The sequence below is a fragment of the Talpa occidentalis genome, unplaced genomic scaffold (genome assembly GCF_014898055.3).
Source record: "Talpa occidentalis isolate TD23 unplaced genomic scaffold, MPIMG_talOcc4v2.1 talOcc4.11, whole genome shotgun sequence".
NCBI classification, from domain to species: domain Eukaryota; kingdom Metazoa; phylum Chordata; class Mammalia; order Eulipotyphla; family Talpidae; genus Talpa; species Talpa occidentalis.
In genome coordinates, this window is record NW_023601104.1 from 92914128 (window position 1) to 92942108 (window position 27981).

The following is a 27981-nucleotide window of genomic DNA, read 5'->3' on the forward strand; positions in this document are numbered from 1 at the left end:
GGGACTCGAACCCGAGTCCACCAGGCGACGGCGCCGCAAATGTGCGTCACCCGCTAGAGCGGCGGCTACGAGTGCCGGGCTGGTCCAGACGCCGGGCTGGTGGGCGGGGCCCTGGTGGGCGTGTCCTGTGCTGGCTCCGCCCCGCCCGCCGCAGCCCCGGCACCGACCGGCGCACGTGCCCTGCGCACCTGCAGTCTTGGCTTCCGGCGCGAGGCCGCTGTGTTCACCTGGAGCCGCCTCCTCCCGCGGCGCTGTCCCGCGTCTTCGCGTACGAGCTTTTCCCGGTTCCGTTCTCTCGACATCTGACTATCCAAGGGCGCGCTCCCTTTTTTAATCCTCAAATTCTCTTTCGTACAGTTGAGCCAGGATGTCCCCGCGCATCAGTCACCCCAGGTACAACCCCGGGCCCCACGCCTATGGGAGGCGGGTTCGAAGTCATCCGGTGCGCCCACCTCGCCCACCCACCCACTCACCCAGACTGGGCCCCACCCTGACGGCGGGGACGGTGTGACCCAAATTCGGGGCCCAACTCAGGCCCCAGCCCGGAGTGCGCGCCCAGGGATGGAGGACGAAGCCGGAGTGTGAGCGAATGTGAGCATGAGTGGACGGTGGAGGCATGGACTTCCCCGCCTCGCCTCTCACTCCGGTCCTGTCTCTCCCACCTCTATCTTAATTCCTTTTTCAGCCCAGTCCGTCCTGGGCTGCTCTGGCCGTGTCCTCCTCCGCGTCGCGGAGCTGCAAGTGTGAGCACCTGCATCAGTCTCTCCTCACGAGGGGCAGGAGGGGCAACCAACACCAAGTGTCCGCCGGGGGAGCCGCCACCCTGCGCTCCGGGCTGTCCCTGCAGTGCTCCCGCGGCAGAGGCAGGGCGAGGAAGGACGAGTCTGGCGTCTGCAGCATGCTTTGCTGAGCGCCCACGAAGGGACAGGCCGCCTGCTGGCGGAGGAGCGTCTGGAGGACTTCGTGGTCATGTCCTCCTGTTGTAGAGCAACCCCGATACAAAACGGGGTGCCTGACTGTGGGTCCTCACCCGCGCGCTTAAAAGGACTTATCAATGCTCTACTGCAGGCACACGTGAAAGGTTAATAAAAGGTTTATTTACAAGGGAAGGGGAAATGAGGAAATGTACAGCTCTGGGAGAAAAGTGGGAGACAAAGTTTTAAATGAGTCCTACCCAATCCGCCGATCAGGAATCCCAAAATGGCGCTCTCAGAGTTGGCCGCCAGCCAGGAGCGGTGAAGCCAGGAGGGGAGCGATCGCGAGCCAGAGACCCCAAGGCCCACGTGTTTGTTTTTTTATATCCAACCTGGCTGCCCAACTCCACCCTCAGGTCCCAGCCACCCTCCCTTGGTGGTGATGGGATTTGTCTTTCCCAGAGTCTTGATGGCTTTAGTCTGGAGTGGGGGTGGGGTCCACAAAGCCTGTATGGGATTAGCTCAGGACATCACTTCCCCCTAACACTCCCGCGGGGTCGGGTCGTTGTGGACACGCGTGTCCCCACCGCGGTATTCCACCTTAATCCGCAAGCAGCCTCGCCGGGGACTAGGCAGAGGGCGTCGGGTTTGGGGGGTTTGTTCCAACTGCTTAAGCCTTTCTCTTTTATTTCTTTCCTCCTCCTCCTTCCTGGTTAAACTTTTGCAAGAAAACCCTCCTCATTCTCCCATCCTCAGAAATATGCAAGAGCCACTCTGTCCCCAAGTCTCCCCCTGGGCTTCTCCAGACATGCTGCCTGGTGTCACCAGCTCTTCGAACCCTCGGAAAAGATGGGGGGAAAGAACCCCCACCTCTGTCCTCTTACATTTATTCGTAGGGGTCTGTGGATTAAACTGCCAAACACAGACCCTCGAGAGAAAAGACTAATCCGCTCTTTTTGTTAATGGACCTCGCAGCCTTCGCAGATTCCTGTACCTGGAAGAGGAAGTCAGACGCCGGGGCCTGCACGCTGTTATGCGGGGCGGCGAGGCGGGCACCGGCGCTCCGCAAGCAAACAGCGGGGCTCGGGGGAGTAGAAGGGGCCGGGACGGTTTTGTGACCACTTTCTCCGCTTCGGGCGACAGGGGTCGGCCTCGCGGGGGCCGCGCCGACGTTACCGGGGCCCGCGGACGCCCCGCGCGTGCCCGGCCCGTCCCCTCCCGGCGGGGCCCCGGACGCGGGCGCTGGGCGTGGCCGAGGGCAGGCGCGAGCCGCGGCCCACGTCGCTTGGCCGGGGCCTGGCCGAGCCCGGGGCGGCCCCCCGCGCCGTCCCCGCGTGGCCGGGGCCGGCCGGGCCCTGGTGAGGCGCGGCTGGGCCGCGAGGCCCGCTCGGCGTCCCGCACTCGCCCCCGGAGGCGCGGCCGGGCCGGGCCGACCCCTGCTCGCCCCGGCCCGTTCCACGACGAAACTCGATTCCCGGGCGGCGCGGCGGCTGCCGGGCACGGGGCCGCGGCCTGGTTCCAGGGCGGGGAGCGCCGCGAGAGCCGGCCCCGCCCCTGCAAGCCCGGGGCGCTGGCGCGCGAGCACCCGGAGGGCCCCGCGGGGACCCTGCTCCTTCTCAACGCCGGCCTCTGGCGACCACCCCGGGCACAGTTCCCGCGACGCTCTGCGCGCGAAAGCGATAATTTGGAAAATAATTGTAAGACGTCGAAAGCCGGAGGAAAAGGGGGAACCGTGGCCCGTACGGGGATCGAACCCGCGACCTTGGCGTTATTAGCACCACGCTCTAACCAACTGAGCTAACCGGCCACACGACGCTGCGGAACCGCCGCCGTCCTTATGAGCTGCGTGCGCCTGCGCGGGGCCGGCCGGCCGGGACCCGAGGCGGAGTCCCCGCGCCGCAGCCGCCTGGCCCAGCCCACGCGCCGGGGCAGGACGCCGGGTCCCGGCCTCGGAGGGGCTTCCCACGGCGACCCCAGGCCTTCGCCGGGCGAAAGCAAACTGCAGAGGGGAGGCCTAGCTCCGGAAGCAGGTTTAGCAGGTTTTCAAATACTGCAGCTCAAAGCTATTTGTATCGATCCCAGTAACCTTGCAGCGCGGAAACTGTGGATCAAGAGCCTTGAGGGGGAGGGGAGGGAAGGGGAACAGAAAGAACAAGGATCCAGTAACCGTGGCCACTCCGGCCTTGGCCTCTCCTGCCAGTCTCCACTGTACAGGTGCATACATATACCTGTGTGCGTGCGTGTGTATGATTCAATGCAACTTTGTTTAAAAATAATATAATTTTTTTTTTATCTTACCCTTTGTGCTTAATAGTCTATCATAAGCATATCCCTGAGCAATTGCAAATGTCATTTAAAATGGTTCCTCCTATAGGGGAACCAAATAAGGGACAGGAAAAGAAATAATCATAATAGTAGTAATAATAAAATTAACAGGCAACTATAAATCAGAGACATTCTGCAGGGGCGGGGGAGGGAGAGGGATCCAAACAGGGGCGGGAAGAGCACGAGGGGCTGTGGTGACCGAGGGGGTGAACTGGTGGTGGGAATTTTAGGGAGACCGCACCTGAGAGGAGAGAGCAGAGAGCATACATTGTATAAAAACGAACAATGATGTAAAATATACATATAAATAAATACTAAATAAATAAAATGGTTCCCTAGTGTTTCATTGGGTGGATAAGCCGATGTTCCCTAACCCCCCACCCCCACCCCTTTTCTTTTGTGTCTGGAAAATATCTTCATCTTGCCCCCTATTGTTCACACATGAATAAATCATAAATTGGCTGCTGTGGGAGCAACCCAGGTGCCTGCTGCAAAGGGATGGGGTCTATATGGGGGCGGGGGGATGCTGGGAAGACAAAACTGAACAGAGCCCTTTCCCCACCTGCATGTCCAGGGGTCCCTGGCTCTGGGGGGCCACGGGGCCATTTGTGCCGGTGTCACCAGTGTTGAGGTGTGGGAACACCAGCTTTCACACTGTCCACTTTTCTGGTCTGACTATTGCACAAATGGTCTGCTGAGGTCTCCCGTTGTAAGCAGAGGAAAGCAAGTCCAGGCGACCTCTATAGCGCGGGCTGTCAGGTAGCTCACCCACCACCAGGAAGGCTGGGGACCCGCTACTCAGCCAGATCATCCTCACCAAGCCTGACCCTGCCCCGACACTGGGAGCCGACGGCGAGGGGACAGGCTAACCCACAGCTTAGTGCCCAGGGCAGGTGTTAGTGAACAGGAGAAGCTCAGGAGTGGTGTCCAGGGCAGGGAACCGGGCTGGGACAGAGGGCCAGGCCTGTTTCCTGGCAACTGGGACACCTAATTGTGTTCCGCAGGACAGGCTGACGGCCGGCAGGGGCCCCTGCTGGTGCTGCCAGGCTCCTGTCCACCATGCTCGCAGCAGACCACCCGGGGCTGGGCAGGTACATACTGAAGAAACAGGAATCAGATCAATGCACCAGCGAATTCCAAAATCTTCCTGCATTTGAAAACACACATCAAGAGCCTCCCTGGCGGGCCTCCCCGGTGGCGCAGCGGTTGAGCGCTGGGTTGTGAGGTTGCCCGCAGCCTCTGCAGCGCCGGTTCGATCCCCGGCTGCTCCCCGGCCACCAGAGGAGGGTCCCACATGGCGTGCAGACCTCTCCTGCCGCCCGCTGCTCCCCTCAGCAGTGTGCTTCGGTCCTTCTGCCTGCTCTGCTCCCCGCTCTGGCTCTGGTGAATTCTCTCGCCCTCCCGTGCTTCTGACTGTGCCCAGTGCATGTATAAACAAAAAACAAACAAACAAATAAATAAAACATGCCTCTAAAAAAAAAAAAAAAGAGCCTCCCTGGTGGCGCAAGGGGTTAGTCTCAGCACTATGCAGCTACCCGCAGCCACTGCAGCATGAGTTCGATCCCTCGCCAGGGAGCTGGCCCACAGGGCATAGCAGAACCCTCCTGCCTCCCCGCTGCTCCCCTCAGCAGTGGATTTCAGTGGATCTATCTGCTCTGCTCCCCACTCTGTCTCCGGTGAATAAACACACACACACACCCCATACACACACATCAAGCCACTTCTCTGTTCAAACTTTTTTTTTTAAGATTTATTTATTTATACAAGAGCTGGGGTACAGGCCAGAGGCGCTGGAGGGTGAGGATTCACCAGAGACAGAGTGGGGAACAGAACGCAGATGCACCAAAAGCACTGCTGAGGGGAGCAGTGGGCGAGACTGGAAGGGTCTGCCGCGCCATGTGGGTATCTCCCTGGCCGGCTGGGAATCGAATCTGTACTGCAGAGGCCACTGAGAGCTTCACAACGCTGTGCCCAACCCGCTGCACCACCGAGGAGGCCCTTCTCTGTTCAAACTTTCCCCTTCTGGCCCAGCTCTTGTAGGGTTGCCAGATTTTGTCAATAATTAAGTATAAATAAGTTCCACGCAACATCAGGGATATACTTATGCTAAACTAGAATGAGTTGCTTATCTGAAATTCAGCTTTAACCGGGCACCCTACCCTGTGTCTGGCGCCAAGTGACCCCACCTAACTCGTTCCTTTCTGCCTTCCCACTGGCCCCTCGCCCTCCTCCCTGCTCATCAGGCCATGCCCCTGCCTCGGGGCTTGTGTTTCTGGTCCCTCTTCTTGGCCTCCCTTCCCCCAGAACCTGCCACGGCTCACGCTAAGTCTCTGCTTAAAGGGCCTCGGGCTCAGGGAGGCCGCCGTGACGCTCCCGTCCCCAGTCACCACCGGCGCCGGCTCCCTCCTCTGCCAGCTGTGGGTCTTCCACAGCTGCTGGGGCCGCGACGAGCTCTGTTGCAACACCAGCGTCTGAAACTGCGGCCCACGGTCCATCACGGCCTGTCAAACCCAGCTCAATGGCGCCATCTCCCTCCGAGGTCTAGCCCTGACGCTGGCCAAGCGTTGGGCCACGGTTCCGATCACCTGGACGGGAGTGGGCGGGGCGCGCCAGGTGGGCCGGGGGCCGCGGCGCCGGGCCGTGGACGCTAGGGGGCACCCGAGAACCGCGGCGTCCGCCCCGCGCCTGGGCGCCCGGCCCTCGCCGAGCCCGGTCCCCCAGGGCCGCCTGCCGCCAGCCCGCGGTCCATCTCACCCTGACAGACGGCTCCTCACTCTCGGTCCTTGGCGGGGAAGGTGCATGCGCAGAGCCAGCGGCACACGGTAGTATCCGAGCTCTGAAGTGCCGAGAGGGCTCTTTCGTGCCTGCAGCCACCCTGGATTTCCAACAATCCAGGTGCTTTAAATTCAACATAAGCTGTCGTTACGTTTATAAACGGGCACCTCGGCATGAACGTCCAGACCCATGTGTTGCTCGAGCTCCACAGCAAAGGGCCGCAAACGAGAAGCCGCTTATTCTCTCAGAGCCCAGAAGTGCAATGTCCCGCGTCCCTGGGCAGGTCGGGAGGCCCCGGGGATGAGCTCCACGCCTCTCAGAACAATCTGGCATCCCCTCTCCTCCACCCTCCATCCTTGGGCCCCTCAGCCCCTGCACTGGCACATACTAGGCGGCGTTTGTTGAATGGCTATTAAGTTTATGGTGCTGGGCATGCTGTGGGCCTTCGCCACAAGCAAGCCTTCCTCCCAGCTCCATTTCTGTGGAGAATGTTTCTGAAGTAACCTCCTTCGCACCATCATCTCTTTTCCAGAAAACCATTCTTCAGAGGTCAGAACTGGGTGATTCTCTTCTCTCATCGATGGTCCGAGCCTCCGTCTTTTGTCCCCTGAACAACCTCCTTGAACTAGCTCCCAACCTTCTTTTTTACATTTTTAATTTTGTTTCCAGGGCCTGATGCACACAGACAAGGAGAGAACAAAATCCTTTCACTACTGAAGCTGAATTCTTGCCAGTCAGTTCTAGAAAGAAAGGGAGGCGAACAAAAAAACAGAAATGAATTGCCTCCTGGGACAATATGTACTGTGTCAAAGCTGTGAGACAATGCACAGGAAAAATAGGCAAACAGACGAATTTTTCAGATGCTGCGTCTAATTTGCAACAACAATCAGTTGGTTCCAGAAACTTGAAAAAAATTGTCCTTCCTTAAAGCATGCACATTAATCGCGATGCTTCTGCAAAGGTCTCTTGGATATCGGAGAGAACTGTGGTGGCACAGGAGGTCAGAGACCTGGATCCTGGCCAAGCTGAGGTGGCCACCACCTGAGGCAACACCGGCCAAGCCCTTCCCCTCTGTGGGTCTCCAGCAAGAGCCACATGACATCCAGCCCTGGGTTAATTCCTGCCTGCCAGGGGTTAGCGACTGTCCGGGATGCTGTGTGATCTGGCAGCCCGGGCGGGGCAGTGGCGAGAGGCAAGCGGTGCTTCTGGATTCCCGGAGGCAGTTGGGCATCTGCTCCTGGCCTCGCACTGGACTCTGCTCAAGACACCTGATACATGCAAGTTGCTCAGGTAGTTCACTAAGACCCTTTAGGTCTCTTTATCGCCGTTTATAGGAGGGAGAGAACAGGGTCCTGTGCTCGGTTGGGTCACCTGTGCGACTCGCTCAACCCTGCCGACTTCAGGGGCTGAGCTGGTAGCTGACTTCCTTTTTGGAAACTTTTCTTCCATTTAAACAAAAAATCTGTGGTCCAAGCACCTGTTTCTCAGGCCAGCCCAGCGGTTACTGGCTCTGACCCACCAGGACCAAGCTCTGGGGTCCCCCTCGGCCCCGCCCTTCTTGGTGTTAATCTGAGGCCCATGTTCTCGCTCCTCCTCCTGTCACGCTCCTGTCCCAGCTTGGTTTCCTCTCAGTCATGTTTATTTTCTAAAATGAGTCCAGTTTCTCAAATCTTGAGTTGGGTTTGTATTTTACCCTCCGTCCCAATGTTAACACATTTACGTACCTGCCACCTCTGATTTTTCTAACTTTTGCCCGTTGCCTGCTTAGAACATCGCTTGGCACGCTCATTGAACACATTGATTAATGTGTTAATCGCGATTAACATGTTGTCAGCTAAACACAGTCTCTTGGCCAAGTCCCTTGACGTTGGACAGCAGGGAAGAGCTGACAGGGGCGAGTTGGAGACCCTTGTACAATGGGCCAAGAAGCCTGAGTGGCTGTAGTTAGGGGATGCTCTTGCGGAGTGTTCAGAGGGGAGCGCTGAGAGGCCAGGTGGCCCCGGCTCACAAGCTCTCTGCAGCGGCCATGGAGGCCAGCAGCGGCACTGGGTGTGCTGGGCAGGCCAGGGGTCCCCAGGACGCCTCCCCACCTCCCAAAAGCCCCCCCCCCCCGCATCCTCCCCCCCAGCTCACAGCCTATGGTTCCTCACCTGTCAATTCTTGTCATTTATTCCAACCAAGTAGGAGGGCAGGCCGCAGGCGGAAGCCTGAGCTGTCTGCCCCCATGGGGTGGTGACAGAGAAGCTCCCCAGCTGTGCCTTTTCTTTTCAGAAGCACATTTCCAAGTCTATTTAGAATGAAAGGCCGAGCCATCTAGCCGGTGCTTTTCCGAGCATGCTCATTGGTGCAAGGATCTGTCAGAGCGGCACAGCCTCCAGCCCCACCCCAGAGCCACACCCAGAGACTTGGGGTGAGGCCCTGCAAGCTGAGCTTTGCCAGCTGGAATCACCTGAAACCAGGAGATGGTCAATCAAGTTGCGGCTTGAGGAGCACAGCCCGCTCCTCTCACAAGTTCCCCCTTCTGCCAGCTAAGCTCCTGGGCCACCCGTTCCCCTCCCCTTCTCCTGGCACAGCTCGCATCCAGCGCAGCCACTGTGCTCCCTCCCCTCTTGGCGCTCCCCCTTCCTCCCCAGGCCTCAGCTCTATCTGTGATCAGCTTTCAAGGGCTCATTTTTAAGTTTGACTTTATCTGACCCTTTGTTTTCTCTGATTCCATCAGTGTTGGTCTTTCTCCTTCTGGTTTGTTTCCCGGCTTCCAGCAGGGAAGGGCTCCCTGTTGCCCAAATGGCCTGAGGTTTTTCTGATGGCTGAGCAGTATTTCTCTGTGTACAAACACACCACACTCATCTTTGTGAGGGCACTTAGGTTGTTTCCACAGCTTGGCCATTGGAAACAGTGCAGCGATGATATGGAGTGCAGGTTTCCTTTCCAACAGTGTTTTTGTGTTCTTTGGGTGGGAATTACTGGGTCGTATGACAGATCCACTGTCAGTCCTCGGAAGCTTCTACACTGTTTCCCACAGGGGCTGGACAGTCTGCATTCCCACACTATATCCTCACCAACTCTTATTCCTGGTCTCTTTGAGCTGGGCCATTCTCACAGGTGTGAGGGGGTTTCTCGCTGTGGTTTTGCTTTGCATTTCCCTGATGATAAGTGGTAGGAGCTTTTCCCCCATGTACCCGCGGCCCCATCTGCTCTTTATGCCTTCTTTGGAGAAGTGCCAGTGCCAGTTTAGCTCTCCTGCCTATTTTTTTTATTGGGATTAACCAAATTTTTTCCCCAATTTATTTTGAGATGAAATTCATATAACATATCGTTCTAGCCTTTCCATAGTTCACAACTCAGTGGTGTTCAGTGACGCACGAAGCCGTGCAGCCATCACCACTGACATCCACGCTGACTCCCTTGCCCACCCCCGCAGCCCCCGGCCACCTCAGGTCCACTTCCCGTGGATATGGACCTGGCCTTTCTGAACATTTCCTAGAAATGAAATCATACAACATGTGGCCCTTAGTGTCTGGCTTCTGCTGGGGTGCAGGACAACCTACGCCCTACCCCGGCTTCTTTCTGAGCTAGACAAGCAGACAACCTGACACCAGACAGAGCCACAGGAGCAAAAGACCAAACCGATTACCTCCGTATGGAGAATTTACATGGTTGACAATTTTTAAGCCAATGGGACAAACTGGGGGTTTGTGTCCTGAGCTGAGGAGTAGGATAGGAGCCGGGAGCCAAGGAGAGAGGAGGGGGTTCCCCTGATGAGGGGGGCACTTGTCTTGCCTAAAGAGAGATTTCTCCCATGAAAAGGTTATTTCTGAAGACGTTCCCAAATCTAGATAATCTCGTTCCTTCAGGTCATGCTATGCTTCTCCGGACACCTACAGGCCTCAACTGATCTTGTTCCACAAGCCAAGATGACATGTATTAAAAAGAGCCTGTTCTGGACATCTTGGGGAAAACCTCTCTGAACATTTGGGGGAGGCTGATCCTTCCTCTTTCCCCTAGCATTATGATGTTGAGACTGCTTCCTGGGTATGGCCTCTCCTTTGGTAATGATGATGAAAATGCTTTGGAAATAGAGACGATGTTAGCAGGATATTGTGACTACATTAAATGTCACACTTCAAAATCCTTAATTCTATGTCAGTGAATTTTGGCTCCATTAAAAAAAGAGAAGTTAAAAGAGTTTCAAAGTATAATCCTCCCCTTTACATGGGAGCCTCCACTTGGGGAATCCCCGAGGGATGAATACAGCAGTGGGGTATATACAGGGCCGGCTACTGTGCAATGTTTAGAGATTATACCACTAGACATACCTCACTGCCCATCGTAGGGGCCCAGTGAATAAGGGGTGCACATCTGAGAGACACGTAGTGGGGAAGCAAGGAAGAAAGTGTGCAGTGGAATCACCCCCACGTTAGTGGCCCTGGCTGAGCTGGCACGAAGAGGGTGGCAGGGCTGGCTGAGAAATGGCCAGCCCAGCTTTGCAGGTATGAGGGCTGGTCTGTCGGAGGCCCATCCTGGGCTTAGATAAATTGTGTCCTGGAGGGAGGACTAGAGAGAGGCTTTGTGAACCATGAGCAAGTTCATGCTGTGACATTTAATCTCTTCCTGAACGACTTCTTAATCTCAGCGGGCAATATCCAGCATCCTCGTGAGTGTGGGGCCTGGGGATGCAAGCACAGAGCAGTCATCTGTCTGCAGTGGGGCAGTGCTGGGAGCAGCGGTTTGATCAGTCCATGTTTTAACTGCAGCTGCCTTTCACCTACCCTTCCCTGCAGAACAGTCACGCCATGTCAAAGATGCGACAAGGGTATTTTCTGAAGTATTGTTTGTAGTAGCAAAACTACAGGAAGTGATCAGCCCTCCCGCCCACCTGTGACTGTGCAGGTGCCTTTTTCTCCCTTTCCTGATAAGCCTGTCCTTTTAAAATGTAGCCTTCAACATATATATAACTATAGATATAGAGATAGATATAGATGAAATGCCAATAGGGAAATGGTTAGAAAAATGAGAGCAGGCCATACAACAGGTACGCGCAGTCGAGAAGCACAAAACAGCTCCACAAATGCTGCTATTAAGAGGTGACTTGGAAATAGTAAGTGAAAAAAAGCTAGTTATAGATCACTATGACTTTCAATTCTGGGGCAAATCAGTCCAAATCCATACATAGGAATTCTGAAAAGATGCCACTCCATTATTGCCAGGGGTTAACTCTGGGTCTGGAAATGCTTTGAAGGGGTTATTTCCAAATTTCCTCTCTATGCTTCTGATTTTTTTTTCACACAGTAGACATGATTTACTTAACTGCAGAAATTAAACAGAACGCAGCAGAGCTACCTGATCTCGTGCAGCAGTTGTGGGGGTGAAATAAATGACCACGAAGTTCCCGGAACGCTCTGCCGTGTGCTCAGCCGCTGTCTCGGCGCGACGCGGCGGGCTCGGGAGGGCCCAGCACGTGCACCGGCGCGGCCCGCCCCCCGCGGACCCCGCATCCCGGCCGCACGCGCCCGGGGCGCGCGTTTGTGCAGCGCCAAGGACGAGCCTGCCAGGCGCCGGGGGTGGTTAGTGCCCGGCGCAGGCGAACCCGAAGCGTGGCCCGGCACCGCGTCCCTGAGCGCTAAATTCTCTGGACCGCCGCGAGGAAGCGCTCCGCGACCCGGCGCGCGAGGTTGCTTAGCAACCAACCTAGCGGCGGGCCGCTCCGCTCACGCGTCCACCCGGGCGGCCCGCACGGGCGGCGCGGTCTGCGCACGCGCGGGCAGGGCCGCGGGGAGTCCGGGCTGGACGGTTGCTAGGGTAACAGGGATACAACATGGCGGCCGAATCCTAACGCTCTCCATCAGGGACCACCAAGGAGGTCCTCATTCCGGACCCTGCCTCAGAGGAGTGAAAGTCGGGGACCACCCTTTCTGCCACGTTACCCGCTGTCCGGTGTCTGCCAGGGGTTGTCGCCAGTTTCCTCATCCAGGATGAAGAGTGAGTGGGGTCGGGGACTGAGGACCGGGACGGGACGGGGGAAAGAGGCGGGACGGGAGACCGGGGACAGAGGGGCAGGGGATTAGGGGCAGGGGATCGGGGGCCGGGCACAGGGGACAGGGGATCGGGGGCAGGTGACGGGGGTCGGGGACAGGAGACAGGAGGTCGGGGACAGAGGCTGGGGGCCGGGGACAGGGGATAGGGGGTTGGGGGCAGGGAGCCTGGGATCGCGCACTGCGCACAGCGGGCTGGGGCGGGGGCCCGAGGGCCCGGGGCACCCTCTTCTGCGAACGCTAGGCGGCCTGGGTCCCCGAATCCAGGGCTGTGAGAGCCCGCTCCCGGTTCGGGGCTGGTCTGCAGGCGGCGGTCTCTCCGCGCCCACCCGAGTCTCACAGAGGCACCTTTGGGTGCGAGGTTCTGTGTGAGTTTCGGGAATCGAGGTTTTGCCTGTTTTGTTTTGTTTTTTAATTCTGGAGAGAAGCGAGACTCTCGAAGGTCCCTGGTCCGGTGGTGTGAGCCGTGGCTGTATGGCTTCTGCCTTTGAATGACATCAGTTTCCTCAACAGAGAAAAACTGGGCCGTGTGTTTTGTTTTATATTTGGGTCTTTTTATAGGAATTTTGCAAACCCCTTTTAGTGAAATTAATGAATGTTTCTGGGGAGTTGGGAAATGAAGTTGTCATCCTAAAATTGTAACAAAATGGATAGAAAATTTGTCTGTGCTTGCATCTGTGGGCACAGCCCCAGGGCGACCAGCTGGATTGTTCTTTGCATGTCTGTGCAGATACAGCTGTCATTTGTGGTTGAGAGCCTGGGGCAGGGCTTGGTGGGGGGGGGGGGCTCACACTTTGTCCTATGGCCTGCAGTGAGGAACCTGCACTGTGGCTCCTGTCACTGGTAACTCTGTGGCACAGGCTGGGTAACAAAGATGTTGAAAAGGATTCTCCTCATTCACCCTTTACAAGGCATTCTTATTTTCTTTTGTTGGAGATTATTTTCATGTTTTCATGAACACACATAAAGCAACAGGTAGAATACAAGGTCTACATACAAGGCTGGACACTTTTACAGCGCTCAACCCGCTGAACCACCAGGGAGGCCCTTGGAGTCTTTAGTTCTTATTTTTGCTTTCTCAATAAAGCTATGCTCCTCTGTGGAACATGGCTACAGTAGACGAGACGCCTGTGATGGGACCCCAGAGACAGCCCCCGTGTGTGTGTGTGTGTGTGTGTGTGTGTGTGTGTGTGTGTGTGTGTGTGTGGCTGAGGACATTATTTTAAGGCTCTGTCTGTGTCATCTTTGAAATATAGTTAGTCTGTTCCATTCTTAATTCATCCAGTTCCATACTGGGGCCGTGGGTCACCAGAGTTCCTTCCCTGTAAAGTAATGTCGCCCCAGCATTTCATGTCATCCAGAGCTGGGCAAGGGTCTTCACAGGCTGAGCTCTAGAACTGGAATTGCTGGGTGGAGGGGACCCCAAGCCTTAAAGATGAGTGATGTTGTCAAATGGCCCCCCGGGGCTCTGCCAGTTTGTGTCTCCCCAGCAGGAGTAGAAATGTGCGGTATTCCAGAGCAACCCCCACGTCCTATCACCTCACCTGCAAATTCTTCAGTATTGCCTACTAGAAGATAAGGACTTTTCTCATTTTTAAACGTATCACTTCTAAGAAACATTATCGCTTATAAAAAACAGAGCCCTTTTACTCTCGGGATTAAAAGCACCCGTCTTGAGGTATTGTGCTGAGGGGCCTTGGGACCCCTGGGCTGTTTTGGTCCAGGCTGTTTCTGCGGTAGAAACTGAAGGTTCACAGACTTCTGGTCAGTTCCATACACAAGGTTCTCTCTGGACACATTATATAAGAGGACTTGTTGCTTCCTGGCCTGGCCCAGTCTCAGCTCTCTCCACCACAGCCACCTCGTTGGGGTTCTCTGCGACAGTCTGTGCCTGGTTGGGAGGCTTTCTTTCCTGGGGTCTCTGCTGCAAGTTTCACAGACTGCTTTCTGCAAAGGGTTTTGTTTTTTTTTTGTTTTTGTTTTTGTTTTTGTTTTTTTGCCGCCTCTTTCTCCTATAATTTGGGCTTAGAAGTTTTACCAACTCGATGAGATTTGGCCTTCTGAAATGTCCTCATTCCTTCCATTTCTGCTTGAAAAGTAACAGTTCTCACCTGAGTTGTTTTGTCTTGAAATACCTTGCTCCCTGCTCTCTGGGGGAGCAGCCTGGGGGGCATGGTGCTGCCAGCAAACACACTGGTGTCTGCTAGAAAAAGGTGACACAGAACCGTAGGAACAGGCCTCCTCTGCCTCCTGGGGCTAGATGACCCCACAGGCGAGAGACCCGGAGGGCTGCAGGGGAGTGCAGAAAGGGCACGTGCCTGGGAGCCTAACTTCATAATTGTCTCTTTTTATAGACTATAAAGCGATCGGCAAAATAGGAGAGGGGACATTTTCCGAAGTCATGAAGATGCAGAGCCTGAGAGACGGAAACTACTACGCCTGTAAGCAGATGAAGCAGCACTTTGACAGGTGGGCCATGGCACAGGCTACTTGGGGGCGGGGGGGGGGGGGGGGGAGATGCGGTCCTGCCCCGCCCCCCTGCCCCGCCCGACTTCAGTCAGATGTCTCCGGGCAGAGGACTGGCTGGGGCCTGGTTTTATGTTTATTCACCGACGTCACTCATGTCCAGCCCCACCGTGCTGGCTGTGATCAGTGGCCACGGAGTCATGTACCCGTGAAAGCATGTCTCGCTGTAAACAGCCCTGTGTCCCCACGGCTGTGTGTGCAGGGCGTCTATGATGGAAGCGTCGCCTGGAAGGACTAGAGGTCCTGGTGGTTTCACTCATCAGCGTCCATGACTATGCTGAAAAACAGTGTCCCGGCAGGGAGGCTGTGCTGGCTGAGACCCTCCTGCTGCAGCCCTCTGTCCTCAGGGCCGCGTTCCCTCGGGTGTCGCCCCCACCTTCAGAGTGACAGGATGGCCTCCCAGCTGGGAAGTAAATGTTGGCTCAAGGCAGCTGGCAAGCTCCTTGGGGAGATTTGAAGCTCGGCTTAAAAAAAAAAATCAGTCCCTAAAGCCTATAAATCTGGAAAGTATATAGTGGCTCTGTGCCTGCCCACACTGGTGCAGAGCCTTGCGAGGTGTTCTGGATGGAAACCTTGATTTCAAACTCTTGATTTCAAAGTGTGAAAAATTGTCCTTGAACCAGAAAGGCGGCAGCATGTGGGGGATGGTCCTCTTTTCTCACGAGCCCCAGGGGCTCGAGGTCAGGGTGCAGACCCGGAAATGACTGGACCCGGTCACTCTGCGTCCCAGGGGCCGGAGCCAGGCCCAAGCCTCCAGGTAGGCGACCCCCGCTCCGCCCAGCCTGGAGCCCCGAGGGCTCCTGTGGAGCTGGGGTCCTTTCTCTCCTCAGGCTCCTTCTTTAGCTTTAAGCCTCCTCAGACAGCACCGCGTGACATGCACTGGGAACAGCGAGCAGGGGCCTGGAGCCTGCCAGGGCCCGTGGGGTCATGGAGGAGGGCTGTGAGCCAGCCGGCCCCTGTTTCTTTGGTGGTGAGAGGCTTTCCGCTATGACCCAGGCAGGACGCGACCCAGATCTCAGAGCGGCCCCGTGAACGGGCTCTGTCCTTCCCCCCACAGCATTGAGCAAGTGAACAACCTGCGAGAGATCCAAGCCCTGAAGCGCCTGAATCCGCACCCCAACATCCTCACCCTGCACGAGGTGGTTTTGTGAGTATATCCAGGGCTGGAGAGAGAGGATTAGGCTGCTGATCAAACCTCCCTCTAAGAAAGCACAGCATGGCAGTGTGTGGGCGTCTGCTCCACAACCCAGGGGCCACAGTCCTCATGTGGACACATGTGCATGTGCCTCCTCAGCCAGTGCCTCCTCAGGGTGGCCTCTTCTAATTCGGCAGGCCCCACCTGCAGCTCAGCTGGCCTCGCCTGATTGGGTCAAGAACCGCCCAGGAGAAGGCCCACCAGAGGGACACCCCTGCCCTCTGTTCTGGCCGTAGACTCATTCCTGTCAGGTCTGCCCACCCCACAGCTGGCCATCCGGAGATGGTGGCCCCAGGGCGCCGTGGACCCAGAGGGGCCTGGGGCTGGGCTCTGGCCCCTGGGAGGTGCAGGGCCAGGACCTCAAGTGGCTCCCCAGGCTTTAAGACCAGCTGGAAGACAACAGTATCTGATGGTCAAGTGAGGTAGATTTTAATCAGAGGGTGGAACAGTTGTATACTCAAAATGCAACGTGAGACTATGTAGCCTGCAGGCCCACGTGTTCCCAGCACCCTTCAGGCTGGGCCCAGAGTCCGGCTGTGCTTGGTGCTTCCCAGGCCTGTGCCTGCCCCTCACACCCGATGGGCAGCAGGACCCTTCCAGGCCTTCTGGAGCAGGATCTGGGGGTGGCACAGGCCCCTCCCTATGAGACACTCCAGGAACCTGTGCAGGGCTAATTCCAGGGCGAGGCCCAACCCCTAACACGGGGCGAAGCGGCTGGTCCTCACCTTTCTTCTGCCTGGTCTTTGGATTTTATGCTGCCCTCCCCACCCCCACCCTTGTAGTCACAGAACGCACAGGGAATTCTTTTTTCTTTGATCATTTTGCTTCTCACCTCCCCAGTTGCATTTCCTATTTCTGTTGATAGTTAACCTTGTAGTTTCAAAATGTCTCTTTTAAAAGGGGAAAGGGGTGAGGGTTTTTGCTTAAAGTGCAGTTTTACTATTATTTTAAAGTAATTCTACCTGAAATCATGACTTAAGATCGAAACTTCGGTTCATTCACGGCACTGGAGTCTCTCTCTGACGTGGGAGTGCTCTGCTCGCCAGAAATGTTTACAAATGAATTGAATGTGTGATTATGTTTCCTAAGACAAGGAGGACCATTTTAAAAACCTGCTTTCTTCTTCAGTGACAGAAAATCTGGTTCTCTTGCACTAATATGTGAACTAATGGACATGAATATTTATGAGCTAATCCGAGGTAAGCTTGTGGCCCGCGTTGCTCTGCCCGGCGGGCTCTGTGGGCAGGAAGCCCAGCACATACACAGGGGGACCACTCCCCTCCCAGCCCCTCAGAACGCAGCCCAGGTCCGGGAGCCACAGGCATGGTGTGGTTGCCCTGGGCAGTGGGGCAGGGCCTCCTACCACCCAGGGCTGCCACCCAGGCACATCTGCTCCCAGGCTGCCCTCGTGCGGCTTCACTGCTGCCCCACATTATATTTTGTGCCGAAATGAGCCCCTTTTCCTGTGGTCCCCACTGTCTCTGGGTCACGGGGTGTCCTTCATGGCCTGGCTATTGAGAATTAAGATGCTGTTGAGAGGTCTCCCTGGTGGCGCAGGGGTCAGTCCCAGCACTATGCAGCTATCCCAGCCACTGAGGCCTGAGTGCAATCCTGGCCAGGGAGCTGACCCATAGGCACAGCAGACCCCTCCTGTCTCCCCACTGCCCCCCCTCAGCAGTGTATTTCAGTGGCTCTACCTGCTCTGCTCCTCACTCTGTCTCTGGTGAATCCTCTCACCTCCGCACCTCTGGCCTGCACCCCAGCTCTTGTATGCATAAACAAATAAAGCAAATCTTTAAAAAAAAAAAAAAAAAAAGACGCTGTTGAGGAAAGCTGTCACCTGGGCCAGGCAGCGAGAAGGAGGCAGGGGGCAGCCCCAGAGCAGGTCTTAGGGGCCAATTGCACAGTGGCCTTGGATGTCAAGCCAGGTGAGCATTGGGCCACCTGTGGAAGCCACTGGAGGAGTGGTGGGGAAGAGGCCTGGACTTCAGTCACGGGCGTGGGCTCTGCTGCCCGGTGGAAGATAGGAGGGGGGTCCAGAGGGACCCGCTGTACCAAGTCGGGGGCCCAGCTGCCAGCCCAAGCATCTACTTGTGATTTAAAATTCATTTCAGTAAGTGACTAGCAAGGTAAGAAGAACAAGTCTGCACATCCCCCACATCTGCTAATGTTGATCTAAAATTTTTGGAACAAAACCTTTTGGGTCTTTCTGGGGAAACCGGAGAGGCCCTCCCTGGGCCAGGTGGCATTTCTTGCGGGCCGCACCCCTCGTGTGCTCACAGACAAGCTCCGCTCTGGGTCTGTTCGCTCTTGCGTTGAGGGCGAGTCTCACTTCACAATCTGGTTTCTTGGCGCGAGCCTCTTACAAACAGAGCTGAGGGCGGGAAGGAGCGCTAGAGCAGCACAGCCAGCCAGGCCGGGCCTTGCACACCCACCAGCCCCCCAAGGCGAGGGCCCAGGCAGGGCTGGCGCGGTGGCCTTGTCGTTGCCTCCACAGCAGGACCAGGACATTTTCAACTCAGGAGAGAGCCCTGTGGGTCTGGGGGTGGGCTCATCTGTTTAACCGCCTGACTCTGGCTGCTCCTCAGACCTGTCCTTGCCTGCGGCTCTGCGCTGGTGCTGTGCTCGGCCCGACGGATGTCAGGAGGGGGCCAGACAGCCAGACGCAGGGGAACATCCTTCGGTTGCCTCCACCAGCGAGCGCCGGGGACAGTGCCTGGGCTCTGGTTGTGGCTTCCCAGAGTGTGAGGCTTTGAGACCCGAGGGGACGATAATTTCTGACAAGTTCCGATGTATCTGGCATTTGAAAAAGGCTTGTTTAGAAAAGAACATCTTTAATCCACAAGAGGAGGGGATCATATAATCAGGGAAACGGAGCCCACTCTTTCCAGGCCTGCCGAGGAGAGGCTGTGGCACGCGGTCATGTTGCAGACTGGGTCTCACCCTCCACAGCCATCTCAGCCGTGGTGCTGACCTCAGGGCCGTCGTGGCAAGGGGCGCCTGTCTTCTGGGACATTCAGGGGGTGGGGGAGCCTGAGTATAAGACACTGAACATGGGACTGTCCTCCCTGACCTCATGGAAGGAAAAGGCTTAGAAGGGGTCGCACACGGCAGCTGGGGCCCAGTGACAGCCAAGGAAGTGGCCATGGTGGCTGCACAGGGACTACTGCGGACACTGGCAGAAAGTAGCCCTGTCACCTGCAGTGCAGCCCTGTGGGGCGGTGCTGAGGAAACCGAGGCAGGAGAGCCCAACAAGAGGCAGACCCCAGAGGGCCGGCAGCGCCACCTCTCAGCTGCGGCCCCAGGTGCTTCAGGATGAAGTGCTGCCCCCGCGCTGTCTGTAAGGAAAGCAGAGCCCGACGCAGGCTCCGCGAGGCCCGGAGGGCGGCTGGCATGGCTGGCATGACGACAGTGACACAAATGGCTACTGCAAATCATAGAGTATTGATTTATTGGAATATTGACCATTAGAATGTTGAGTCATTCTGAATGCTTCCTCACTGGAAGCAGGCGATGACGGCCTGTCAACAGGCGCTAAGGAGCAGGGCCCCGTTCCTCCCGAGTCATCGGCTCTGCGCCGCGAGGTCTGGGGAAGGTCAGAGAAGCGACTTCTTGGTGCCCTGCGTGTGTAGTGTGCTGTCGAGAGAAGCTGCAGTGAGGCCATGAGAGAATGAGTTGCTTAGAGGTCATCATCTCTGCCCAGGAGGTGTCAGACGAGGCGTAGACGGTGTGGGCTGGGGCGCTGCTGTCCTGGGGGCAGGCCTGCTGCCCACTCTGGGCAGATCGTCAGGGAGGGCCCTCAGAGTGTGATCACAATTGTGGCCACAGAAGCAGCCTGGTTCCTGGCCCGGGCACGTCCAGCCCTGGGCTCAAGCTGCGGCTGGAGGGACTCGGAGTTTGCAGGGAAGAACTGGTGAGGTGGGACGGGGCATAGCGGCATCTGCTGTGGTGTCAGGTTGTGACCGACCCTGCCCTGAGTTCCTGTTGCGAGGCGTCTGCTTCTGGACCAGTGCCAGACACTGCCCGAGTGACGTGCACACGTTAGTCCGTTCTCAGTGCAGGGGCAGTGTGGCTGTCCAGCCAGCTCGTGTGCAGAGGAGCAGTCTGTGGGCAAGCCCTGGCCTCTCGAGGGTCGGTGCTCAGGCCTCCCGGGACACCAACCTTATTGCCCCACTGCCTCGGGCCCATGGCTCCTGCCTCTATCCCTCTACCGCCAGGGCCTCTACCACCGCCTCCTCTCCTGGCTGACACGGACTCCCAGGCCTGAGACCCTCCCCTGCCAACAGACGGGCCAGGCATCCCAGCCATGGGGGCTGGCTTTTCCCCTGGGGGCCACACAGAGAGGTCGAGGCAGGAGCCCAGGAGGAAAAGGCAAACAAGCTTGAGCAGGTGGGCCGGGCGGCGGCGGGGGCGGGCGGGTACCAGGGAAGCACAGCCGTGCCAAGGCCAGGGCCACGGTGGTTTCCCTCCGAGCCTCCCTGTTCCTCGCGCTGTGGGTGGCGTTTCCTAGACTCTCCTGGGTGAGAATATTAGGCAAAGATGAACAGGACAGCCACACGGACGAGGGCATCCTGTGGCCAGGCACTGGCACCCTACAGGCCACGGAGCCCGCCAGCTTGGTGCTTGTGCTGCGTTTATGTTTCACGGTGTTGGGGACCAGAATCTGCTGGAACCAGCCGCAGTCTCGGGCTGGCAGGTCAGGTCCTTAGATTCCGGAGAGCTCTGCTTGCGGGAGCCGCTCTGTTGTTCAGACCCGGGGCCCCACTCAGAGTCTGGCTAGCGGGAAGGGGAGGGGGGCCGAGGAGGAAAAGATGTGCTCCAGCAGGGCGGCCGCAGGCAAGGCGCACTATCTCTGACTCTCAGGGCCTGGCTGCGGCCTTGGGAGACATCTTGGTGATGACAAGACTGGATGGGGCAGATGTTCCTGGAACGTCCACCTCCCCCAGTTCACAGCCAGAGGACGGTGGCCACAGCTTTCTGCCCCAGTGAGGTTCAGCTGTGCCAACCTGGCAGCCCCTGAGGACCCGGACACCATTACCCTTCCAGGGCGGTGCAGAGACCCCTCTGGGTTTGGCAGGAGCTTCATAAGCAACAGGGGGTGAGGATGGGCACGATTGTCCCAGTGAGGGGTGGGGCGGCCCAGCCCTGGAGCTGAGGGCCCATCTGGGAGGAGGGAGAGGCAGAAGGGGGTGCCCCAGCGGGAGGCACCCGCTGGCCTGTGGCAGAGATGGGGCCTGGGCGTCCTCTCCTTTCTGGAGTGAGGGCTTTAATGAAGTGGCAGCTGGGGAAGCTGGCCCGGTCTTCATTTGATTCTTGAACTTAAATTCAAGAACTGGAAAGCTGCTGAGACAAGCTACATGAAACCATAAAAAGGGATGGCATCAAGGAAAAGCCAGGGCCTCGGGCCTCAGGCCCGTTACTGTCAGGCTCACACAGGCCGCGTCCCGAGGTGAGGACAGTAATACATTCGTTGGTGACAGAAATCACAGACTTAGGACCCCCGTGTCAGACGGGGCTTTGCTCCGGGAGGGAAGGGGGCGAGCTGGCGTGCCAGATGGGAGGGTTATTTTGCAGAGTTCACACTTGCCCACCTGCAAACACACACCTTTGAGGCCAAAACCAAGTCAAACGTGACACCTTCAGGGAGAACTGGTGCTGGCCACACGGTGCCAGGAGCTGGGACGTCAGGCCTGGGCTCGGCCGCCCACGGCTTCCTTCCTCAGGGGACGACCGGGCTGTGGAGGCAAAGCCTCGCTGGTCTCAGAGAGAAGGTGCTTGTGCTCAGTGGTGCTCTGGCCCCTCGACCCCTGCCCCTGCCCAGCGGGGGAAACCCTGGGGAAGGAGCCAAGGCTCCCCAGGCCTCCGAAGCTGCTTGGGGCCCTCCAGGCCTGACGCCTCAGACTGTGCCTGGGACTCCAGGGCCCGCGCAGACTCGGAGGGTGGACTGTGTCCCCTGCTTCCTAAGGCCGCTCCAGGAAGTCAGATGGTCACATGCTGCTAAATAAAGTGGATTCTGCGTTTGAGCTCGAAGCGGGGCCTGTGCCACTGCTGACCCTCTGGCTGTCTGCTCTGTTGCACAGGAAGAAGACACCCGTTATCAGAGAGAAAAGTCATGTTGTACATGTACCAGTTGTGTAAATCCCTCGACCACATGCACAGGTAGGTGCCGGGGGACACGGCAACGCTCCTCGCAAACTCAGCAGCGAGGATGCAAAAGAACGAGCTGCTGTTAATCCTGTCCTTTTTATATTGGACAGAAACGGAATATTTCACAGAGATGTAAAACCAGAAAATATATTAATAAAGGTAAGAACTTTATCTGAAAGCCCGGCATCGGGGTGAAGGCGAATCTAAGGCCTCCCACCCCGGGGCTCTCAGCCCCAGATAACCGGCACCTCTGCTATTGTTTACCTCCCCTGGGACTGCACAGTTGGGAGCAAACAACCGCAGGTGCCTCCTCGGGTGACAGTACCACGAGCTCCGCGCCGGGCGCAGCGGGCGGCAGGGTGGTGGGTTTCGCTGGACAGGGTGGCACCCAGGCCACCCCTCACCACCACACCAGCACACCCCAGCCCTGCAGGCCCCGGCCTGCCACCCCCTGCCCCCCACCGCGGCCTGCAGCTGGACCCTGCGCGATGTGGGTGTCCGCGTCCCGCAGCAGGACGTCCTGAAGCTGGGGGACTTCGGCTCCTGCCGGAGCGTCTACTCCAAGCAGCCATACACGGAGTACATCTCCACCCGCTGGTACCGGGCGCCCGAGTGCCTGCTCACGGATGGCTTCTACAGCTGCAAGATGGACCTGTGGAGCGCCGGCTGCGTGCTCTACGAGATCACCAGGTGGGCGCCCTCCCACCCGCGGCTGCCCACGCTGGCGGCGGCGTCTAAGCCTCCGTTTCCTCCGGTGAGACGTTCCTGCTGCTCCTCAGGGAGAACCGAGCACCACGTCACACCTTCCCGCCTGACTCACAGGCCTGGCCAGTGGGCAGCTGGGTCCGGGACCCATCAGAGGCCGGCTCGCCGCCTCCTAGGGGTCGGCCAGGGCCCCGAGGGGCGCCCTGAGCTCAGGTCAGTCTCTGCCCCTTCAGGGGTACATTCTGGCTGCGGAAGCCCGGTGCTCCCCAAGGTGGCCTGGGAGCAAAGGGGAGGGATTGACCCTCAGGGCAGTGAGGGTGCAGGCTATGGGACCCAGGGAAGGCCAGGGGAGAGGCCATCCCGGTGACTCACCTACTCAGCCCAGGCCTGGGACCGCCCGCCTACTGCTGGGTCTAGACCGCTCTGGAGAGCCGAGTGGCGATTTCGTGGATGCGGAAAGTGCCACCAGCACCATTCCTCATGCACTGAGCCCCGGATTCATCAGGAAAGGGCGAAGGCGTGTGCTGGGACCGGGCATCCGAACCGAGTGGCGGGCAGCCTGGGGGCCATATTGGCTGAGCTAGGCCTTGCCGCCGGGCCTCCCATTTCGGAGCTGCTTTGCCCCCCACGTTTCGGCCTCTCCTGCAGCCTTGGGTTCGGCCTCTCCTACAGCCTCTCCTGGGCAGAGCTGGGTTTCCAGACTCTTGGTGTGTCAGGCGATGTGCTTTGATTTATCTATGTAGACCTAAAACCTCTCACCCTCAATTCTAAAATTCATAGAAGTTCCAAAACCCATGTTTTGGGAACCCACTTGTTGACCAAACCAGACCTGGCCAGCCCTGAACCCTTGTCCACAAAGCTGGCCTGGGTGCAGGAGGCCGGGGAAGTCCCAGTGGGGTGGGCAGCTGCCCCCTGGGGAGGTGGGAGCAGGAAGGTCGCCGCACGCACGGGAAGGGGGCACGGCCACGTGCTGGGCTCGTCCCCAGAATCTCCACGTGATGGCGGCCGGGCGGACGCTGTGGAGGCGAGGCCCGGGCCCGCCCTCACCCCAGCCCTGTCACCCCAGCCTGCAGCCCCTCTTCCCCGGGGCCAACGAGCTGGACCAGATCTCAAAAATCCACGACATCATCGGCACGCCAGCTGAGAAGACCCTCATCAAGTTTAAACAGTAAGAGCAGGAGTCCCCGCCAGGGCTGGGCCCCTCTGCGGCCAGGCAGCCCTCTCCCTGTGCCCGCTGAGCGACGGGACCCCACCCCCGGGTCCACAGTCCCCGCAGTCTTGTCGGCAGCCTAGGGTGCTGGAGCCCAAGGTGTCCGCAGGACTTGGGGACCTAGGGGCCCCTGCAGCTCCTGGCTCTGGCTCCACGCAGTGACTCCAGGCCCAGGCTCAGAGAGGAAGTGGGGGTCAGGCACTTCCTGGAGGCCCCCACAGGAAGCGCCCACAGTTGCTGCCTCTAAGGAGCCAACAACTATTTTGGAATCTTTTGCTTTTTTAAAGCTTCATTTCATTCTTCTCAGCCGAGGATGTGACATTCGTTTTTTCTAGGAAGAGTAGTTTCCTTACGGTTACAGCACGGATTTCAACACCCCCGTTTTTTAAAGACACTTTCTCTTTTAGAGCAGTTTTAGGTTCACAGAAAAATGGGGTGGAGAGTAGCCCAGGGGGCCCCACTGCCCGCTGGCCCTGCTGCCCCTCCCTGGGCACCTTGCCTGTCAGTCCACAGGCCGCCTCCAGGCCCCCGGGCACGGAGGGCCGCTCAGGCCAGGCCCCCTTCAGACCTTAGGCCGCCCCTCAGCGCAGCCCCGCGGCGTCAGGACGGACGGACCACCAACTCTGAATAATGGCGCGATTGTCTGTTGTCATTGGGCTTTTAATACAGGTCGAGAGCTATGAGTTTTGATTTTCCTTTTAAAAAGGGATCGGGAATACCTCTATCGACAGCCAATCTGTCCCCGCAGTGCCTCTCCCTCCTGCACGCAATGGTGGCCTATGACCCCGACGAGAGAATCACTGCCCACCAGGCGCTGCAGCACCCGTACTTCCAAGAGCAGAGGTAGGCGGGGGTGGGGGGGCTGCTGAGCCCCGGGGCCTGGAGGGCCTGGAGGTGCAGCCCCCACCTGGCTCTTTTCTGCTGTCTCCTCCCCCAGAGGAGGTGGTGCCAGCAGGGGCGAGCAGAGGGTGCGGCTGCTGGGCCTGGGGCTGATCCTGGCTCGCTCGGGCCGGAGCCGCCCTGGTGAGGAGGTCCATGGGGCTGAGCACCTGAGACAGCAGCTGGCACTGGGGGAGTCGTCAGGGCCCGGGGCTGTGGCTGGGACAGAGGAGGAAAAGGCTCTTCCTCCGAGGCTGTGTGGAGGGGTGGTGACCACAGGACAGACACAAGGTGTCCTGCCGTCCTCCTTCCCCAGGGCGGCTGAGAAGCAGGCTCTGGCCAGCCACAGGAGAACTTTCTTCCCCGAGCACTCCGCGGCCCCGGAACTCCTCAGCAAGGACTGGCGTCTCACAAGGGAGGGCAGGAAGCAGGTATTGAGCGAAGCAGCGAGCCGGCCGCCCTGCGTGGCCCTGGCTCCGTGGAGGTCCTCTCCAGAGGCCGTCTCCTGGCCGGCCCCCTCTGCCCCTTGGCCCAGGTGCCAAAGCACCTCGCAGCACCCCCTGCCCCGGGGCCTCGGGCCTCCCTGACAAGGGCTCGGAGCAGCCAAACACTGGCCCGGGTGACCCAGGAAGCGGGCAGGGGCCCTGGCCCAGTCTGTCTCCGCTCAGCACCGTCACAGGCTGTGCTCTGCTCTTGGGCTTGAGACAATAGCATCTGTCTGTGGCGCCCCTGCTGTCCCGCAACCCCGTGCAGCCCGGGCCGAGGGCTGGGCTGGCACCAGGCTCACTCTGACACGGTGCCCAGCGCTCGCCCAGTGCCACTGTGCACCAGGGTGGGTGCAGACGCATCTGCAGCCAGGCCCTTGTCCAGGAACGCCACCCGCCGCGTCCAGCTGCCTGCCCAGCCCTCCGCTTAGTGTCAAGCCCGATTGCCCCATCTTCCTCCCAGGTCCGGCTGCTCCGGCTCCAACCCGTGCCCACAGCCACAACCGGCCTCCTAAGTGCTGTCCATGATGGGCCACCCCTCCCTCCCATGGTGTCCGCCCACGTCTTCCTGCCTGAGAGGAGCCCGCCTGGGAGGGGCCCGCCCGGCAGTCGGCCCTCAGGTGGCCGTGGCCATGGCCGCGCCTCCGGCTTGCCTGGGCCACCGTGCCGGGATGGTGGGCTGAGCACCCGTAGGACTGTGGACCCTGACATTTGAGTCTCAATTTTCACATATCAGGGAATTTTTTAACTATTAAAAAATTTTAAAACCATCCTTAGCTCGGCAGGTGGGCAGCGGCCAGGCCCTCAGCTCAGGCGGGGCACAGCCCCTTGCTGGCCCCCGCTGCTCGCCTGGGGCAGGGCCGTGCCGTGTGCACCCTCTGGTTGCCTTGTGCCTGCACCTCGCCACCAACTCGGTGCCAGGCAACCTCCTGCCAGAGCCGCCCTGTGTTGCCCCAGCGCCCATAGGGGCCGTTGTCTGTCTGGCTGACCTCTGTTTTGTTTCAAGAAGCAGTCTGTGAAGCCAGAGGAAGAGCTGCCCCGGAGGCCAGGGCCCGCCTACCTGATGGAACTCCCCAAGCTCAAGCTAGCAGGCATGACCACGCTGTCCTACTCCAGCCCAGCGTTGCACAGCGTGTTTGGGCCCAGAGCCAACAGCAGAGTCTCAGTGCTCAGGCCCCTGAAGTTCATGGGCGCAAACCAGAAGGTAGCGCTGCCTCCCGCTCCCCTGGGCGCCGGGTCGGCCCCTGGCCTCGCTGACCGCCTGCCCCCTCCCCTCCAGGCGGACCCACAGGAGGACCTGAGGCGCAGCCTGAAGCAGCACCGCCTGCCCGCGCTGGGGAGGAAGGGCGGGAGGCGCTGAGCGCGGCCCCCAGCCCCGCAGCCAGGCCTGCCCGAGATGGACAGAGACCTCCAGGGAGGCCCGGTGCTGCCCATGCCCGGGTCCGCAGAGAGGGCGCCCGAGGCCGCGCGCCGCAGCAGCGGCTGTACAGAGTGCCGGGTCTAATACACATGTCAAACCACCGCGTCCCAGGCTCTCCTTTCTTCTTCGTAATTTAAGGATTTGGGGCAGAGAATATTTTGTAGTTTTTTATATGAATCAAAACTGATTTACCTGCTAGTCCCACGTGGCCGTGCGGCTGGGCGAGCGCCTGGGGCCGCGGGGGTGAGGCCCGAGCCCTGTGTTATTAAAGAATAAGCTGTGGTTGTAAGGTCGCGCCTCATGTTTTCTGAGTTAAACAGTGTCTTGACAGCCGTTCCGCTTCAGCTTTGGCTGCACGCCAGAGGGCCAGCTCTCTGGGGAGACTGGCCCAGCCTAATGTTTCAGTGGCAACACGCAGGGGGGCCCCAGACCCTCAGCCCGGCAGCCACAGGAGCGGGAGCTGGGGCGGGATTGGGGCTGGGGCGGGCAAGCCCCCTCAGGTGGGGAGGGCCTGTGGGAGAGGGGGGCGGCGGAGCACCAGGTGGGGCTGTCCCAGGGGCAGGCTTCCAAGGTCTCCTGTGGGCAGCGCATGGCGTCCTGACTCCCAAGGGCTCCAAGCCCCGTTAGTGGGCGCCGATGGGGGCGCCAGAAGACCCGCACTCCGGTCTGGGGCCATGGCCAAGAGCGGTGGAAAGTGTGGGAGGGAACATCCCCGGAGCCTTTGCCGGCGGGCGGGCTCTCCTCTCCTCAAACTGACACCAGACAAGAGACGGTCACCCGGCTTTGTGCAACGACTCTTATATCTGCGCCCCGCCCCCACCCCGCACTCTCTGCTGCCCCCCGCAGGTGGTGGACAGGATAGCTGGGCGGCAGGAGCCACAGGCAGCGGCCACAGAAGGGCAGGCGGCCTCCATCTCAGGGTGGCCCTGGGGAGCAGTGGTGGGGTGAGGGGTCGTGAGCAGGGCCCGGGGCTGGGCCTCATGGGGTGGAGGAGCCGAGAAGGGCAGGAGTGAGCTGGTGCACAGGGAGGGCTTGAGGGAGCTGGGGGCGGGAGCCAGCTGCTGTCGGGGCTGCTGGCCCCAGGCTGGTGGCTCCGAGCAGGCAGGAAAAGCATCCCCGGCAAGTCTGCGGGACTGGAAAGCCCAAGTGGGTCGCCCCAAAGCATGTCCCCTGACTTGATTTCTGGGAGCTGTAGGGCATCGATGCAGGGTACCCTGAGGGGCCCAGGAAAGCCTCGCCTTCTCCTTCCAGTGGCCGCCCTGAGATGCCTCCCCATCCTCTGCCCCCGTACCCCCCCCAACCCCCGCCTCAGCTACTGAAGATGGTGCCGGAGCCAGCCAGGGAGTCTCGCCACCTGGGTCTCTATTA

At 58.8% G+C, this 27981-nt stretch overlaps 1 protein-coding gene and 1 non-coding gene across 4 annotated transcripts; one reads left to right on the plus strand and one right to left on the minus strand.

The window, feature by feature from the left end:
• Window positions 1–2647: 2647 nt before the first annotated feature.
• Window positions 2648–2721, minus strand: TRNAI-AAU (transfer RNA isoleucine (anticodon AAU)). Its single transcript has one exon. It is a non-coding gene; the product is annotated as a tRNA-Ile (tRNA).
• A 9043-nt stretch (window positions 2722–11764) lies between these two features.
• MOK (MOK protein kinase) lies at window positions 11765–26893 on the plus strand. Of its 3 annotated transcripts, none has more exons than XM_037503876.2 (12): window positions 11765–11993; window positions 14401–14515; window positions 15630–15719; window positions 16896–16966; window positions 21848–21926; window positions 22025–22073; window positions 22426–22604; window positions 23686–23787; window positions 24499–24672; window positions 25025–25139; window positions 26200–26397; window positions 26473–26893. In XM_037503876.2, exons 1-12 carry the CDS (start codon window positions 11987–11989, stop codon window positions 26551–26553), a joined length of 1260 nt encoding a protein of 419 aa, XP_037359773.1. In that variant the 5' UTR covers window positions 11765–11986; the 3' UTR covers window positions 26554–26893. The 3 variants fall into 3 exon arrangements, with proteins under 3 accessions (XP_037359773.1, XP_054548176.1, XP_054548174.1); XM_054692201.1 differs by having other exon boundaries at window positions 11781–11993; window positions 26203–26397; XM_054692199.1 differs by having other exon boundaries at window positions 11781–11993; window positions 22429–22604.
• Window positions 26894–27981: the final 1088 nt, after the last annotated feature.